Here is a 20,087-nt window from a genome sequence, read left to right on the forward strand (position 1 = left end):
CAAATTTTTACCATTGAACTTGTAAGATTTTACTCTTTTTTATCAGACTGACTTATATTTCCTCTTAAAGAAACAAATTACAGCGATGTGTTTGCATGTGTCTAACTTTCTATCTCTCTCTCCCTTTCTTTTTACTTTGTCTCTCAAGTAATCTGCCCCATATGTCTCTTTATCTTTGCATACTAAAAGTTCATAGTGAGCTTATTGAACTTTTTCTATCTGTCACTGTTTTTATTATAATCTTTGTGTTTCCCGACAGAAAGTGATGAATTATTTTCAATGAGATATCTTGTGTAATTGGTGAGGGCTTTGCAAAAGATGATCATCAACATTGATATCACGATGTGAATGTAGAGTTCACTGACCTGTATAAGTTCGTTGACCTCGTCGTCCGTGATCTCCGCCATGCCCTGCTTGGTGGTCAGGAACTGCTTGAGCCGCTCCAGGGTCACCACGTGGGAGGTGACCGACTGGGTGCCCGAGCTGTTGGTCTGGACGCTGGCCGCCGAGATGGCGTTGGTCACCCGGCGGGTGGAGTCGGGCACCAGCGGTGGGAAAGAGTTGCGGGTAAGGCTTATGACTGACAAACGTTAAGGACGCCGGCGTGTAGGGAGAGTTGGATTGTACGTAATACGGTGCATGACGGGAAGGGTGGGGGTGGGGTAATGAGAGGAGAGACCAGAACAGAGAAAATATACATTATTATGCTGTTATATACGGTATAAGAATACGCTACCTACACTGCATATGCTTATACTGAAGAATGTACCAGAGGCTTACATCAGTCTGATTATTTCATCTCTGCTATCTCAAACCACCTCCTACAATTTTACATACTGGTAAAATGTGTTCACTGACACGTGAGACCACTGCAAGGAGAACAAGATTGAATGCTTTTGTGAAGTGAACTACAGATAAATCAACTACATAGAATCACATTTAACCTGTTGAGGACGGACTGATTTTGCTACAACACACATTTCCCATAGACAACTGCCCGAGTATACTCGGGACTCATCCTCAACGGGTTAATGAATTGATCAGTAAATGATGTACTTCAAACACCCTTTGAATTTAAACACATGCTCTTGAATTTCCTACTATCACTATTAGAAATAGAAACTTTCTTTCATTACTTTCATAATGTATGTACCATGTGGATGTCATGTTTACGGATAAAAATGTCAAATCTTGACATACACTAGTAAGATCACAACTTTTCCTCTTATCGACATACTTAATAAGAGGCAGCCTTCATATGCAAATACATTATGCATGGTCTCACAAAGGAAAGGGTCTGCTATTGCATAGAATGACAAGTTATGCAACACACATAACATCTTCCTAGTCACTAGAATCCCTTTATCTTTAAACCCATTGATTCTGAAAGTTAGCAAGTCCTCACAGGTTTGATACATGGTACACCTAGTTCCTGTAAACAGTGGGTTATGGGGACTGGGAAAGAGCTCTAGCATTCAGAGAACACTAGAGGACAGTCGTGGTAGTACTATCATCTTACACAGTTACAACATGTTTGTCATTGGAACTGCAATTTATTACTGCCTATCTCCATACTGTGTAGGTACCACCACCTTTGCATTAAATCTAGCAGAACATTTGGAGGTACCGAATGAAGACTGCAAGTCCAAGGAGCTGTCATTCCCAAATTCTAATCTCTCTGTCATTCTAATACTTCACTAACATGAGATGACAGCCCTGTAACAGGTGTCTACTGTTGTCATGACAACAATTTCAGCATCCTCTATCGTCATGATTCACAGAGAGCAAATTCATCCATGGGAGAAATACTCCCTTTCTTCCTATCAAACTTATGAATAACTATAAAATTGTAAACATTGCATGAAATTAGGCAAATATATTCAGGAGAGTTGAGACCATTTTGGGTCAGTTCATCATCTTCACTGTTCTCCTATGATGCGAAAAGGTCAAATCTTTTCGAGCATTTGTCCAGCTTTGCTTCAATACCCACAGCTTTTTTTTTTCTTATGCCTCACTGCTGTCTCTCAAAATAGTATATGATTCTCTGCGGAATAAACTCTTTCTGTACACTCAAGTCATAAGACGCTATTCTAGGAAAAGCTGGGGGGGGGGGGGCACTCTCCTCACCTCCAACACCAATGAAGCTTGTCTCCTCCACCTGGGAAACGGACCTGTTGCCATGGTGATAGATCTCAGGTTGTCGGTCCCTGGATCCATCTCTGCTGGTGCTGTAAGGCGAGGCGTAGGTGTCAAAGATATCCTTCAGATCCTTCCGGGAACAGACACTGAACGACTTGAACAGCTCCACAAATTCTACATGGTGGGAGATAAAAACATTTGAAATATTGAAATGGCCGAGAAATTCCAGAGAATCACTTTAACCCGTTGAGGACGAGTCCCGAGCATACTCGGGCAGGTGTCTATGGGAAATGCGTGTTGTAGCAAAATCAAACCGTCCTCAACGGGTCAACTGCACAATGCATATTTCAAGACCATCTATAAGACTTGTATTGACAGAAATCCATTATCATTCATAACTCTCCTAATAAAAAAGCTCACAGTTAGTTTGATAATTTCTCGATGCTGCGATACATACATGTAGTACATAAGTTAAGTATAGAGTGCACCAAAAAGACAGCACCATTGCCAGAATTTGCCAATATGCCAGTTTTGAATTGAAACACTCACCACATTGCAGATTAAGGAGTAGGAGCTTAACCCATTCCATACTGAATTCTGAAGTGCCCATAGACGTCATTCGCAGCCCACAAGGTTCCCATACGGAACAAGTTAATTCAGATGTAAAAGGAGTAAAAGCTCACATTGTCTATCTTTTATCACCAGTAATAAAGCATACACACACACACACACACACACACACACACACACACAAAGGGACAAATGACGAGAAAAAAAAAACACACCAAGTGAGTAAAGATTTACCAATGAAAGACAAATTGCTGTTCATCGTCAGAGACCTCTGTCCATCGCAGCCAATGGAGGAACTGCTCCTCTTCCGACCAAAGATCTCATGCTCTGAGGGCAGGGTGGGTTCGTCACTGGAGCCCACAGGAAGCATAGAGTCGTCATCTTTGGGATGGACATCGTAGGAATGAAAAATGATTAATAATAGCCCCACATGATTCATGAATAATGATAATGATTAGGTAAATAATATTATTATTGTTGTTGTTATTATTATTATTATTATTATTATTATTATTATTATTATTATTATTATTACTATTATTATTATTATTATTATTATTATTATTATTATTATTATTATTATTATTATTATTATTATTATTATTATTATTATTATAATTATCACAAGAATTATTTACATCAAAGTTTCCAACAATGGGTTTGACTTTGTTTTGAATAACTAATGGCTCTTACATATAGCATGCATATACATACATATAAAATCAACAAGTACACATTTACGTACAGAACAATTTGAATGGTTTCATCAATTTTCTTTACTGGTAAGATTTTCTGGAATTTTCCTCTAGTTTTTGAGGGATTTCTTGATTGACCCCGATTGTGCTATTTCAGTGGTTGGCATGTCCACTGGAGTGCTCTCTTTGTCGACTGACACAGATGTCTGGAGCTTAATTCTCATGGTCAGATACCCAGGTACACCTACAGTACTGGTTGGAGTGACAATTTAACAAACCCACAATCTGCATATTTTTTAAATAAAATTAGTTACTTTTCTTCCATAATAAGCTTTGAAATTCCATGAAACTATCAGACATGGTTCATCTTAACATTTCTGATAGTTACAAGAAATGACATTGAGAAATTACGGTAAAGAGTCAGTAGATCACGGATTCTTAACACTGACAGCATACTGTGTTGTCTGCACCACCATCACCACGTACATGTAGATTCCCTAGTACTGTGTCACTATGGCCTTCCTGTATGTCTGAGGCATGCTGTTATGCCCAAAATGGGCTGGCTAATATGGTCACGTTTGGAGGAAGTACCTAAATGCTGATGACAAATCTTGCCAAGTTATATGTACGGGTATGGTCTAAGGCATATGACAGGTTCATTAAAGGGGAATTCCAGACAATTTTCATAATTTCACATCATGTAGTACATAAATTGACAACTCCATGTATAGATTTGTGGAATTTATTGTGGTTCTTGAGCAGAGAAACAGTACTGTGAAAAACCTTAAACAAATTACACTGAACAAGGATGATGACATAGGAGATTCACATATTTCAGAAATGTAGCAGTGTAATTCCATTACAATACCGCTTGCTTGCGAGTTCAACTGTGTATAATCTATGCATGCCTTCTTCTTTTGTTCTGCTTCCTTGAGCCCCAACTCATGCATTCTTATGGTGACTCGGCCATGTCATCATCCTTGTTTATTGCAATTTGTTCTAAATTTTGAAAATATTCTTATTCTTCATCCCAATCATCACAAATTCTGAAACTCTGTCCTCAGTATAACTAATTTATAGTTGTTCAAATGTAAACATCTGAAAATCATCCGGAGGTCTCCTTTAAGGAAATTAAAGTGTTCTGTTGCTACTATTCTCTATGTCAATATTGTATCAGGTTATACAAGTTGTAGGGATAAGGGGGGATCAGGTAATATCTACTCATTGACAGTGTTAGTTTTCATATACCTGTGCCAATCAGTAAAGAAAGTAGTCCAGTGTGTGTGCAAATTGGCAGTCAAGGGTTAAAGGAAACATAGTGCTCCCTGTGCAGTTCTGATATTCCCACAGACTTTGGTGAAGGATTTATTGGGTAACAATGGGCAGTGGGTTCGATGGCTCACTTCTGTAACTACATCTTGATATTTCTTTGCCTTTTTTCACCAATCATACAAATGGTACAAAAGATAACTTTGGGATATCATAAAGTAAGTGCAGATTTCATACAAGCAGTGAGTTTACAGTTGATGAGGATGAATTTGCTTTAAGAAAAAAAAATCCATACAAAGCAGAAGCTGGATGGGTTTCCCTTCAAATCAGGAGGAACATTATTTGGCCTGGCTGTGATTCACAAAACATGGGGGCAATTTTTGATTAATAGAGAATTTTCCTGGCTTTAAACTCCCCTAACTATAGTGTTATATAGGAAATCTAAACTGATAGGTTTTGATATCACTAAACTAAGTTAGTTTGCCCGGCTACCAAACAGCATTGAGAACCATCTATTGATTTCCAAAAATGTTCTTCGCAGCAGTACTTGTGATAAAGTCATTTTTAGAGAAAAACTAATTTCTGGCACCCTTCGTGGATGGAGCCAAACTTAGAAAGGTATTGAAGGGCACTTACTGACAAGCTGTTTTAATAGCACATACAGACAGTCCTGACTAGGCTGATTACAAATGAAACACAGATTGAAATTGCTCGTGTACGAAGATCACAAACAGCGCAAGTCTTGCCACATCATTTCTCTGCGTCACTCACTGCTGACTGAGACATCCACCAATGGTGGGCCCTTGACCGTTCCGTTCTCGTTGACGTCAAGCTGGCCGCCCACTCCCACGCAGCTGTTGGTGTCTCCATCCTGCATGCTGCCCCCTATTGACAGAGTGGAGACGTCGATGGTGTAGGCCCGCTGGTGGACCTTCTTGCGGCTCTTGCTGCGCAGGCTCTTACGCGACCTCCTCCCGAGGGGTGACCCTGGCGTTTCAATGCTCTGGAACGACACACACATGCAAACATGACATTGGGTAATATTGTAATTACAGTGCATGGATCCTATTGATAGCTCAACAGCTGGCATTCTCGAAAGAAGTACCCGTAGTACAATGTTACACTCCTTATGCGGGGGTCAACAAATCTTTTTATTATCCAAATTCTTGTGACATTCATCAACAAAAATACACAAAATAACCTTAAACTGTTAATTAAAAAATGATCAAATAGTGCTACTGAGACAGAGAGATGGGATGCCATTGAGGTTTCTCCACATGCATCTGTACAATTGGTATTAATAACTCACCAGCATTCGACCATAGACAGATTTATAGTTTCCTTTATGGAATACATGCATACATAAAGTTACAAACACACATTCAGCATAAATGTAACATATTAGCATTCCAGATTTACATGTATGTAATATAAACAGAACTCCAGCAAGCTCTTGTAATCAACTTCAGCACACATGCAATTTTTTTTTTTTTAATGAATGAAACTTATTGATTTCCTTAGTAAAATAAATGACTCACTGTCATTTAACATCTTTACTACATTGAAGGTATTCCAAAGCGAAGAAAATATGGAAATGATTTAAAGCAAAGATACTTGTATGAGATTCAAGTAATAGGCCTACCAAACAAAAAATGTATAACAAAACAGATTACTTGCATGCAACATTAGAAATACATGCTGTATGCAATTTCAGTGTAACACAAAAATATTGTGAGTTTCCTGAACATCCAATGGCCTGGAAGAATACCAAGAATGTACATGACAGGACAAAGCATGCATCCACAGAAATGGCTTTCTAGTCAGCTTGTCTCTAATCTATGGACCAGAGCTCACACATTCATATGACGCAGAGAGATTCAGCTACGAATGCCAATTGATGGCTTCTTCATTCATTTCCCGAATGGAACAGGTACTACACGCAACTTCGGGGGACAGCGTTTTTCATCCTTATGTCAAAGCAGCGCCTCCAAGGTGGAGTGAGAAACTATTTTTGTCACGACCAATCATCAAAATAAGTCACTTGCCACCCCCAGCTGCCATTCGAGTTCTGATGGGTGCGACATTGCGTCGACCGCTGCCCGATCGAAGCGATCGGATTTGTTGTGACGTGTTTTGGCGAGTAGACAAAAACGAAAAAGGAGAAAATGTCGCCGGGTGGACAGTAAAGAGGGTGGACAGCATGCTAGAAATGTTAAAAGGTCATTTCCCATTTCGAAAAAAAAAAATCCAAACGTGTAATACCCCCTCCATCGGCATGCCCAAGCATGCAACAAATGCTCGTGCAATGTTTTACGTACCGCTCGCGAGGTCGATAGTATACACCCACCACCTCCCCCATATCAGAAGTGGTTCGTGGAAAATGTCACCATGTGGGATCGGTTTCGCTCTTCTGACAAAATTTCCTCTACCCTCCATGTTTTCTGGGTTGTTTTTTTTTTTTTTTTTTTGAGGGGGGGAGGGGTCCTTTTTTATATTAGTTGTTGTATCTGCACTTGAAAAGCAGCAGTCATCCATTTGAAATATGAGAAAGTTCACACAGACTGGGAAATACGGTTGCTTTCAACATGACAGAAGTGACATGAAAACAACCTAATTTTCCTGGAAATACGGTTTGACATAACTATTCTCACGCAAGTCTTGTCAGTTGGTGGCTATACCTTTGCTGGTATTTTCTGTTTTTTTTTTTCTGTGTTCTCTTCCCTGTTTTCAGTCTTTCTTGCAGATGGATTTTCTAAGGTAAAAGAGTATATTTCAGGGATGTTGGATTATTTTCTGTTTTCTATGTGCATTACCCCCCTATACATAATGATCTTTTAGAACACTTTAATGAGAGACAACTTTGCCCAAAATTGTTTTAAAACAATTAATCTATTAGAATTTACGCCATAATGAAAGGTTTGGGGCGAACTTTAAATGTAATGTTTTTCAGCTGAATGGACTGACATTGATTTAATAGAAAGATAATAAAAGCCCTTAAATCCTAAGGGCATGACAGATTCATAGCGACAGTTATGTCAGTCAACGTAACATACATTCACCACTAGGTTTAGAAATGGTACAAAATATATATAGTGTTCAATAGAATTTGAGGGCTGTTACGATCTTTTCTTATCATTATTGGGCCATTCAGTTGAAAAAACAAACAAGTTTTCAATGCATAATTATTATTTGACCTTCATATGTTAGTACATAGATGTCAGTCTAGCATTACGCATCTTCTCCCCAAAATTTTTACTTTAGCATAAATTCCAACAGGCTGCGTGTTTTACGCAAATTTAGGGGCAAAGCTATCCCTCATTAACCCGTTGAGGACGGTTTGATTTTGCTACAACACACATTTCCCATAGACACTTGTCCGAGTATACTCGGGACTCGTCCTCAACGGGTTAAGTGTTCTCGAAGATCTTATTGCATTGGGGGATAATGCACATTGGAAACAGAAAATAACCTGACATCCTTGAAATTGACCCGTTTACCTTGGAAATGCCCAGATCCACCTGCAATGCTTTACGCTTCAGTATTTTCTTCTGTTTTTTTTTTTTGTGTGTTTTTTTTTTTATTTCCTTCCCAGTAAAACCTCTCTTTATCCTTGACACACTCATATTTGATGAGCACTCACCTGCCTGTCATTTTCCTTCGATAACTCGTCTTTCATTCCACTACTCCGACTCCCACAGTTACTCATGTTAATCTCATATCACTAATCTTTGATTTCTCGTTGACATGCTCTCTCTCTCTCTCTCTCTCCTCTTTCCCAATCTCTCTCCCCCTCCCCCTCACATCAGCCAACAAACATCAATCATTAATGTTCATCCCTAACATCTCTTTTTTTCTTCTTTCTCCCCCTCCCATCACTATTCTCTCTTGGGTTCCCATTTCTCTGGCCGCACGCCTCTCTCTGCCCCTCTACCTTTCTCTTCCTCCCTATCGAAACTCGACGGACTGACAAAAAAACATGAAGTCAAATGCGCAAACATACACGCATGCGTCAAATGCTCCACCGACCGGCCAGTCCGACACACAATCCCTCGGAAAAAGAGGGAGGGTCGTCCTCCGATCGCTTTTAGAGCCAGCGTTATTGATGGCGGCGGAGAGGTGTCAGCTGCGGCTCTCTGGAGGGGGAACACTTTCCGAGGAGGAGAGACAACCGGCTGCACCAGCAATCCCTCTCAGTCGGCCTGACACCTGTCTGCCATCCTTTAGCACACATGGAAGTCACCAACAGGTCATGCCTGGTCAGGGAAATCACTCAAAAGTATTTGTCGAAGGAGACACCCGCCGCCTCGGCTCGGACCAAAATGTGCTTGAAAGTCACGCTTACATTTACATGTAATTACAGAAAGCCAGTGAAGAATACAAAAAACAAATGAAGAAACAAACAAGTGAAAGATACAATAAAGAAATAATGAAAAAAAAAGGTAATATTAGTTAAAATCATTATGATTGCCATTACAATTCCCATCAGGCTCAAAAAGTTACTTTCTTATTTCACAATAGTCTGATAGAAGACAGATAAGGAAAAGACATGTCAGTGCCTCTTTTCAACAGTACTTGCCTGATACCAACATTTTCCTATTGAAGTATTTTTTTTATATTCTGGAAATTGATCTAATGCATAGATTTATGTAAGAGGTCATCCCACACTGGCACACATATCTCATTTCACCAAGTTTCAAAAGCCCATACTGCATAAAGCATCGATTCTGATTGTTTCACAAATTATTAACGGTATCTTTATCTCAAACAAGTTTGTTTGCAAATATGGAGTTTACAGTTGTGGCTACATTTTGCTCAAATGGCAATATGAAGGCACAATGCCACTGCACAATCAAGCTGCAAATCAAACTGATATTCGAACAGTATGATGGAGTGAAACTTGGAAAGTATTCCTATAGAAAATCCCTTCATCACAAGGTGAGTTAACAGGGATGGAATTTATTTCCAAAGCTTGTATTCTGATGGATGTGCTCACCATCTCTTGATGAACAGATTTTTGTAAAAAGCTCTGCCAAATGTGTGACAGCCAGTAGAGCAATCTGAGTCAAACTGGAAAGCAAAGCTTGACTAGAGACATAATGTATGAGAATGTTACGAGAGCAAATTTACGAATGCATCCAATCAGAAAATTGTGTAGAGGGAATCGTGGGAAGACATCCCTGTTTGGGTAAGGGACAATATTTCATTCATGATGTATATACATGAATGGCTACCAGATGACCTCACAGGCAGATACACAAGATTTCTCGAATCATGCTTTCCCCATCGTCTGCCGCAAATGGTCCCTGATTTATGCATCGGCTGGCACGTGGGAGAATGGGGTGGAGAAAATCAAGACTAAAGCAAGTACAGACACGGTAATCCAAAGATTTATCGAAACAACAATGTGGATCAGCTTTCTTCTTTGGTGTGTAGAAGAACTGGCAATCCATCACCAAAGTTGTTAATCAAAATTAATCAGCCAGCAGAGGCTCTCCTGGACCCTTATTTACTCAGTAGATAGATATAAAAAGAGCCCACATTCGAAGGAGAAAAAAAAAAGAGAGTGCTCGCAAGAGAAAGAGGAAAGAAACAAAAATATAAAGAAAAAAGATTTATGGAAAGTTGTGGATGGATGGAGGATTAGAGTAATGCTGAGATCAAATTCACAAATTATCAGCAATGTTCAGGAGGAGGGAAAAACCCCCGCCTTCAGACCATATATCATACAGGAATTCAATCCCCCAAATTTTTAGAATATTTCATCCAGTCAGTCTGGGCATTTTTAAAGGTGCAAATCTCCATTTGCTCATTACCCAAATAAATAATAAAAAAGGAATACATCAGGTTCAAGAAATCTCAAACACTTTTTGAGGCAAGACAGTATGCAATTTATTTGGGTCACTAAAATGATTTTAAAAAACCTGTCCATCTGAATAAAAAAGGCTTGTTGGTTTTACCATTCAATCCATAACTTTGGAGGAACAATATCCACAAGTTTAAATATACTTGTAAATTGGACTATTTTAGTCCCCTGCCAGAGGGAAACAAATGAAATAATTTGGAAATTAAATATTTTGATGAATAATGTGCATCTTATCATTCTTGCCATCGCTGTCCGATGTTATCTTGGAGGAAAATGACAAAGTGTGATGCTCTAAGTTCAAGGTTATTTACAATGGAGTAAATACCCATACTGCAGTCACAACAATACATCACACTGGTTGGAAAATAAAACAATATTAATGTTGTTTTTTCTTTATTGCCTAAAAATATGACTTGAAAACACTAGCATGCTATTAATTTGGTCTAAAAAAGTACACCACAATTTTGAGAAAGTGATAATGTAGGTAAGTAAGTGAATCTGCAACAGATATTCATTGCCTCATTAGATATTGTGATTCATACAGAGACAAGAATGCCTTTAGGCTTTAGCTTTTTACATAAGTTTCTGGGCTAGTAAATATTGGAATGGAAATAAAACGAAGATAACACAGTTGTAAGAGAATGTAATATCAAATGCACAGGTCTAGTAAACAAAGGAAGCAAGATCATATTTTAGTGGTATAATGCATCAATCCAAACAAGTCAAAGATTCTGAACAGCAAGTTTATGTTTCATATACAGTACTTGTATCATGCTCATTTTAGGTACGACAACACATTTTCATTATCCTTTCACCATCACTAAAAGCCTTCTTCATCACGTAACCAGTTACTGTTACTTGACATCTGTGTTTTGAAAAGATATATGTCTGACTATAAAAACAAAATGAAATACACTCGTTCATCCTTTAAGTTTTAATCAGTACAAAGGCTCCACTGAGTCATCATGAACTCTGTACAGACACAGCACAGATACACTGTATCTTAATATTTATTCCCTTATTCACTACTCAACCTCCCAGCACCCTTCTCTGATAAAAAGTGAACAAAAATCATACATATTATTTATTCAATGGTACGTGTACAAAGACACATGCATAAGAGTCTCTGTAATTGCAGAATTTCATAATGATTGCAATTACTGTCACGGTGATAATTACATATACTAGAAGATTATTGTCAATTAATGATTGTAATTACTGAATTGTTTTTAAGATCACATTATGAAAATGATTATAGAGGCAATAATGATAACACTAATAATAACAATAACAATAATGATAACACTAATAATAACAATAACAATAATTACACTACGAATACATGTTCATTTTTGTATGATACTAAAAGCAATAATAACAATGACATAATAATAGAAGTAGTAGTAAAGATAATAATGCAATAATAATAAAACTCATCATCATCAAAATGACACTAGTAATTACATACTGTAAAAGTGGTTCCTTTCGCGGTGGTTTTATTTTCGCGCTTTTCGCGCTTTGATGTTGAACCGCGAATTTAACATCACGCGAAAATGTTTTGAAATCGCCGCTTGTTACAACGCTATTGCGCACATGCACACACGAAGATTCCGCTTATTAAGTGTATTGATGGTCAAAACACACACAGCGATACCGCGCAATGTAGGTACAAGCATGTTATAAAGTACTCGAGAGACAGGATTTCACGTAAGCCTGCATTTGATTTTAATTTCTATTTAATAAATAAAAGAATGATTGGATTATAGTTTGGGTTTTCATGCAAAATAAAACAGTTTTTGCCAACTGTGAATTCACAAATTTTGCCGACCGCGAATTTAAACACACACGAAAAAGTCGGCATCGATGGAAACCGCGAAAGTATCTGTACGCGAAAGAAACCACTTTTACAGTAATGGATTTTGTACATTTGAAATTATCACTTTTACAATCACTATTATAATTTCTAGTAAGCATTCTATGAATAAACAAACTGTCATGAGTACAGTAAAACTGCAATTCCTAAAAACTGTGATTTCTGACAAATGAATTGAGTAGACTTTCCTCTAAATGAAATGTTATAATTGATATGATAAAAACATAAGATTATCAAAGCAATAGCATTATAAATTATGTTACAAAATTTGATAATGGAAGGGGAAGGAGAAGGGTTATGTCCACCTGCTTTCATATTGTCTGTTTGACATTGAAAAAAAAAATGCACAAAACCTGCTGAGTGAAGAAAAACTTCTGAGGTTCCAACTGTCTACAACAGCATTTGAATATCTGAATGAAAGAACGGTCTTCAAGTCCAGATTTGGCTATAACCTTTGGAGAACCGGTGCACAATAATCAATTATAATCATTCAAATGACTGTTTTACAGTTTACTTGGTACACATAATATTCCCATAACTTCAAGGGAAAAAAAGGGGGAAAAATATAAGGATTTTAATTGGTTTCACTCTTTTTTATTTACTCAAAATCTTTGGAATGGACTTGGGTCTTTCTGCTATTCAGACACTCATTTCTCTGTCTCACTACAGCCAACCAGCACAGCGACTTCCTCTCCTTCGAGATGTAGACAAAAAAATCCAAGATCGTCTGTAGATATGAAACTACTTGCCACACATCCCACTACTACTACTACTACTATTACTACTACTTCTTCTTCTTCTTCTTCTTCTTCTTCTTCTTCTTCTTCTTCTTCTTCTTCTTCTTCTTCTTCTTCTTCTTCTTCTTCTTCTTCTTCTTCTTCTTCATTTACTTGGCTTTCAATCACAAATATCATATTACATTTCTCGAAATCAGAACATACACTGGAGTGGTAAGGGTAAGGGGGCACCAGGTTGGGCAGCCCGGGTCTGGAAAGAGCCAACTAAATGACTTGGGCCCTCAGGCCATCCTCCCCAACCCACCTGGTGCACCCATAACAGTCAGTTTACAATATAAAAAATACAAATTTCATTAAGAGGCATACATTAAAAAACAAAACAAAACAAAACAAAATATTCCTCTATATCCCTACAGGTGATACTTAATCTATCATCATCACAAAGAGGGCAATGTCACTGAAAGCGGTAGTGGCGTGGCACTCAGTTGCTCCTAAGGGGTGCAATTACCTCGCTCAGAGCTGGTACTGTAGCTCTCCCATACACGCAAAACCTCTTCTTGCACACAAGATTTCAGCTGGCACAACTCAGCGATTTCTAAACTTTGTTCACACAAATGCACGGTCAGTTGAAATGGGTCCACTCGGCTGCAACGTGGCCAGGAACACAGATGTGTGCGATCGCATGGTCAGAATTCTTTGCTCTCCCTGCAGCGTTGGTTATTTCCTTTTGAACGTCACAGAGTGAGCTGAAGCAATTTTTGGGCTTTGGGCAGTGCCACTGTTGCATGGAGCACCAGAGAAAGTTATATGTTAGACTTCTTTTCTTCTACCGCCAAGATAATTTGAAAGAGACAAATGACAGTACACTACTATCATTTACATTGCAGACCAATTGTGACCCTGCACCTCAAAACAAACAAAAAGTCGCTAGACATGAATTTTTAGTCAAGACCATATTCTGAAAGAGCAGACTAAGCTTTAAAATGATGTATAACTCAAATCAAATGGACTCTCCTAATCTATCTAAATATTGGAAAGAAACCACAAACTCAGGAAAAGTGTGAACTGAGAAAGGAGGCTCTAAAGTACAGTGTGTATTCAAGCGCTTAATCTTTACCAAACAGTGCTGGCTGTGCGATGAATGGGACAAAAACAGGAAGTAAACCACCAGAGTAACAACAATGAAGGGATTATTAGATTAAACTGAAATTAAGCATGCCTCATTAACACATTCTGTCCATAATTAATGCCAACTTTCAAAGCAGTAGCCCTATCCTTTCAAAAGTTATCAGAGTTGAAAGTGAAGAGTGTGGACAAGGTTTTTCAGAAATGAAAAAGAGATTCTAAAGACACATCTAATCACACTATTCTACCAAAAATGTTCGAGATAAACTGCTAAAAAACAAACTTTCTTGCCCGTTTTATGATACCAAATTTTAGCATAATGTAAAAGAAGACTAGGTTGACCCATTTCACTTATTTTCAGTCCTCACGCAAAATCAGTGTGTGCGACTTTATGTTCATTTTGAGGTGCACGGTCACAATTGATAAAAGCACACAGGGGCAAGTATGAATATCAGGCAAGTATATGTGATAGCCTAAACAGTTCCCACATATGATTTCTACATTCTCCAGACTCTATGCATCAACAACAAAGCATAACATGTCCTACAAAATTGTACTTTATGTTAAAAAGCCCTCTATAAGTACAGGTACAAAGGAAACACACCTCTCACTGTCATGTATGAGGTGATTTTGTATCTCATCACAATAGTTACTTCAAAGCACATACAACTGTAAGTACCATGTATCAAATACCAATTTCAAAGTTTTATTAAGACTTTTAAGTTTGAACAGGAGGTAATTGAGGGATAAAATGTTTGATTCTTCAGCAATTCCAAAGTGTCATTTATCAGCCACAACACCATAATTTGCAGTCATCTCAGATTTAATGTCTGCAACTTTATCTGGATAATGCAATGACAGGTTACATGATACAGTCTTCTTCAAAGCTTTTGAGCTGTGGCTGTGGGTGATCTGCAGCAGTTAATGTGTTGGTCGCAAGCCATGGAGGGTGTAATGAATGGTTGGTGTCATCGGCTATCTTCGACAACAAGCACAGTGTGATTTGTAATTTTCATCCAAGCGTCGTTACCAGCGGGCTTCATCAGTAAGTTGGGCAATCCACAGGATCGGCACACCAGCAGTAGAGAGGGGTCAGACAGCAAAACAGCCGACGGGCGATTGTGAAGACAAGCACAGGCGCTCTTTTTGAGTTTCCTTCCTCTCCTTTTGAATGCTGCAAGCTTGCAAGACTGGATGAGCACAAGCAATTAACCTCGTCTTGCAAGTGAGCTACGTGCACATCGACCATGAATGGGAGATATCCAACGCCCGCGTCTCGCTGCCGAGGCATCATTACCAGCTCGAGCGGGGTTATTTCTGTTCGCGGCTCCCATAATGCTGTGCAAATTCAGGGCACTGACCTGCAGTATGCTAAACCCACCACAATGTGATGACACAAGTTTTGCTCTTTCTTACTCAAAGCAAATACACTACCTTTTGGACGGGAAGCCTGCTGCTTATGACTTTTTAATGTGCCAAGGCACTTTACTTAGCTAACTAGGTTTTTTCCATCAGTACTCATAGTCCATCCAAATTTGACACAGTTCTACATCAAGCTTACTCGTCTCCAACTTTGGAGATTAGCAAGCACAATCAGGTGTAGCAATGCGCCTAAATGTATCACAAGGGTCATGGTGACAAAAATGTGACCCGCTACAACAAAAGGATCCTAAAGTCGCTGATGGCTCAGCCGAGAAAATCGAGTTTGAAGTCAGATCATCAAATTCGGTTAAAACTAAGATTTCTGTTGTTCGCATAATTTTGTAGTCTAGTGTATCGTCTATCATCTGCAGAAATTTTGAAGCCAAATGGTCAAAGGAAAAGCAAGAAAATAGCGTTTTTCTGGGCCATGATTTTCCGACTTTCAACGGAACAGAAACGTGTCCGAAAATTTGGATTTAGTGCCGCAGCTAGACTCCGCCCCTAGCAACGAGGGAGTAATCTTATTGGTCAGTGCGTGGCATCCTAGTTACTGATTGGTAGTGCATAGACCGCTGGCGCCAAGCATGAATGAACATCATGGAGGTTGCTAAAAGCATACCATCTATTATCAAGCGGCGAAAACTGTCTCGCCTTCCCTTGATCATGATAGCGTCGCAAGGAAAATTTTGAAGGCGGTTTTCTCGAAACGCTGATTTCCTAAACCACTCGATATGCGCCAATAAAATCATCAATATATCTCTGCAACAGAGTACTTTCTTGAGTCGTATTATATATGAAATTAAAGTGGAAGAGCAAGGGAATAACATCATGTCATTTTCAGAAAATTATCCCTCCCGACTTTTGGATCCTTTTGTTGTAGCGGGTCACAAATGATTAGAGGAATGAGGTGATCTCTGTTAACCCATTGAGGACGAGTCCCGAGTATACTCGGCCAGGTGTCTATGGGAAATGCATGTTATAGCAAAATCAAGCAATCCTCAATGGGATAACTGACAACTAGTACCAAGACACCTGTGCCTACTGGCAAAAAACAAACAAACAAACAAACAAAAAACAGACAAACAAACAAAAAAGCACTCCAGCACACATGCTGACTGGGAAACAAAGCACAGAAAGAGAGAGCTAAACAGGATTTCTCATTCACTTTCAAGACTTTCAAGAGAATCTTATATTCTCTCAATTTACCACAAGCAGCCAAGGGATATGAATAGGCTGTGATTCAGGGATTATATTATAGACACCCTGCATGGAGAGCCATGCTTCAGGCTTTGATAGCAAATCACACTAGAAAGGAAGCACTGACATGACAATGTGACAAACATCACACAGACATGGCTAATTGCCAATGAATAGAAATGGCCTATAAATCTCCCTATTCCCTAATTGTGTCACCAGTCATCTTCCTGTTGTAAAGAGGAGCAGTGTCATGCCTGAGTGGACTGGCAAACTTACAAATTCATTCAAGTCAATTGCGACTGATTGACAAATTGCCCTACATCGATGTAAATAAGCACAGAATTAATCAGTGTTTGATTGATTAAACTGACAGTGTAATTTGATGCTTATTTACCTTGATGTAAGGCAATTTGTGAATCAGTTGCAATAAAAACATTTCGACACAAGAATTTCACGAATTTGATTAATTCCAGTCAAGTTTGGAAGAATTGTCTGACAGCTGATGAAAAAACAAAACAAAAAAAAAAACATGATAAGTTGTAGCTTTATGTACCTGGGCAAAGAAAGTGTAAATCAACCGTCTCCCAAATTTTGAGATTTTTTCAGCTTTACCTTGGTGGATGATTTCCTCCTCAGCATGATCCTCATGGGCGTCTGGACCATGAGCCGGTCCAGGCTGATGTTCTGGGTGTTGGTGTCTGTACTGCTCTGCCGCTCCGTCGACATCTTTTTCATGGCAGCATTTTTCCCTCCCAGAACCTGGAAAAAAAAGATGAAACCAAAGATGATTGTTGGTTTAGTATTTTGCACCATGAATTCATGTACAGTTTGATAAGCTGCATTATCAAATTGTTGAACAAGATTTGGAGAATGTGTGTTATCTGAGTCAATACTTGATTCAATGAGTGTAACATTTTATCATGAGATAAATCTTATAGAAACTACTTTTTATTAAAACAAAATCTGCAATGCATGGCATTTAACTGTTGGTAAGTTCAAGACGAAAACAGTACTGTATACGCCATTATTTTCGCGAGGGTTTTATTTTCGCAAATTTCGCGACCTTCGGGCTGATCACGAAATTAAAGACATGCGAAAATATTACCCCATCATACCTTATATGCAAATTTATGACAAAATGCATCCAACGCTGGCCGGACCAGAACGCGGCTGTTACATCGGCCAGTACGTACACATACTAGTACTATATTACTAGTACGTACGCTACGGTGAGACCGACTGTGGAAGTGCATGCAGTATGCTAAACGTGCATTAAAATGTGCAATCTCCGTGCTTCGTTACCCTACACAAACGAACACTGGCTCGATGTGGTTGGGTACACGGGTGAGGCCTAGGGATGCATGTAGCCCGACCAGACGCCGTGTGCGCAGGGCCGTGCAGATGCCATGCGCAGTTAGGTGTAGCTAGAGTATAGCGCGACACTTGTGTACAGCGATACACACAGGATGCATGTAAAACTTTCGCTAGCGCTAGCGCAGCTCTGAAACTTTGTCGTCTATTTGTTGCAACATTTGGTAGGTACTGAGTACTTGTGAATGCCGTAATTGTGTCATTTTATAAATCTTCTACTATGTCGTTTCTATTTTTATGTTTGGGAAGTCACAATGCAAATGGAAAAACGTTATGAGTACATTGGCAAGTGTTTGAACGTGTTTCTCGGGCTTGGCAGTAGACCCTACTACTACTATCAATCGCGAATTTAACAACACGCGAAAATGCCACTAATACCGTGATTCGCGAAAATATCTGTACGCGAAAATATTGGCGCATACAGTATTACATCTTGTTTTCTAAGAGTATTTACTGAGTGAGTCACTGTATTGTCTGCATTTCTTAGTAAACACTAAGAAGATATTTTCCCGGTACACGTGGTTCAGTGAACAGTGTCCGAGCACTAGCATTGGTATTCTATTATTTTTTTCCTGACCGGTGTATCTCAAAATAACTACATGTATATTGTTATAGAATAGTATATCATTTACTCATTATTTATCTAGCGATCCACGTCCGACAAGCTTTGCTTTTTAGTGGATCACTATTTTCCATAATCAAATTTATTTTCCTGCTTGCCCACGAAGTATTTATACAGTGTTCCTCCTAATTATTGTACATATATGTTGTTCTATAATTTGTCTCGTATATTACATGAATCTTTTGCAAGCGTTTGAACAATATCATTTCATGACATGTATACTTTGTACTATGTTTTTGATTTTCGTTGATTGGAAATAAACTATGATTGAATTGAAAAAACACTTTCATCGCCGTATTCACACTGAATGGAGCACGATTACGGTATGTACAGAAAAGAAGAAATAACATCCTTTTTCCTTTAAACATAGCATCACATTATAAACAGAATTCTTATTCTGTAATCAACATATTTCCTCAAATTAAATCACCTTTACTGCCTCCAGCGGTGTTGGTCCAGTGCACCGAGCGGCTTCAAAGAAAAGATTCATATACTCCTTCTGAAGCTTCTGGAGTCTCTTGTCCATGGCATATTTCTGCAGGGCCTGCGCCGCACGAATCACCATCCCAAGACCGCGGTACCACAGTGCGGCCGTTTGCTGAGGTGCACAGAATGTCAGCACCCTATTGTCCGTGATACCAGCCCCAAACACTATACTGATGCAGCTAAGCTCTTCCTGGTATGGCGACGGCACCGGCAGTGCCGCTTCAGACTTCCGCGGCGACATGGCGGTGTTGGATGTGGTCCCAGTGCCGGACGATTCTACGGCGAATGTGCTCTTCATTGAGATGGACTTGGCGTAGGTGAGGTCGAGGTACCCACCGTCCAGACTGGTGGTGTTGGCCAGGTTTGAAGAGTGGTACTTGGTACAGAGCATGACGCTGCAGATCATGTGGAGATCCAGGTCCTCCTCGCGGGTGCACTCCACCGACTTGGCCCAGACAATGATGGCGTTGCTGACGTCCAGCTTGAGCAGGCTGAGGACGTTGCGCCCCGTCGAGTCCTCGTCGACTAGGGAGACGCACGAGCCGTGGTGCATGAACTGGAGGGTGTGGAGGTCGCCATCAAACAGCTGATGTGGGATGATCTCGATGCCTGTTGGGTTGGCGATGGCTTGGATCGGCTCGTATGGTGACGACTCCTCGCAGCATGTTACGAAAGACATGTCGGACAGGTCGCTGTCACTGCGTGTGGATCTATAATT

General features: G+C 39.4%; 1 protein-coding gene across 1 annotated transcript; it reads right to left on the reverse strand.

The window, feature by feature from the left end:
* Positions 1-365: 365 nt before the first annotated feature.
* On the reverse strand, positions 366-20,048 carry LOC139714480 (1-phosphatidylinositol 4,5-bisphosphate phosphodiesterase epsilon-1-like; the record flags this gene model as incomplete). Its single annotated transcript, XM_071626185.1, has 6 exons — positions 19,314-20,048; positions 17,503-17,649; positions 5,445-5,676; positions 2,944-3,090; positions 2,128-2,313; positions 366-580 (listed from the first exon to the last, which is right to left on the reverse strand). Coding segments are annotated over exons 1-6 (1,662 nt in total), but the record flags the coding sequence as incomplete, so codon positions are not given.
* Between the last annotated feature and the right edge of the window lie 39 nt (positions 20,049-20,087).

The sequence above is a fragment of the Diadema antillarum genome, unplaced genomic scaffold (genome assembly GCF_040938485.1).
Source record: "Diadema antillarum isolate AM-2024a unplaced genomic scaffold, OU_Dant_1.0 seq00002289_RagTag, whole genome shotgun sequence".
In the NCBI taxonomy this organism is placed as follows: Eukaryota; Metazoa; Echinodermata; class Echinoidea; order Diadematoida; family Diadematidae; genus Diadema; species Diadema antillarum.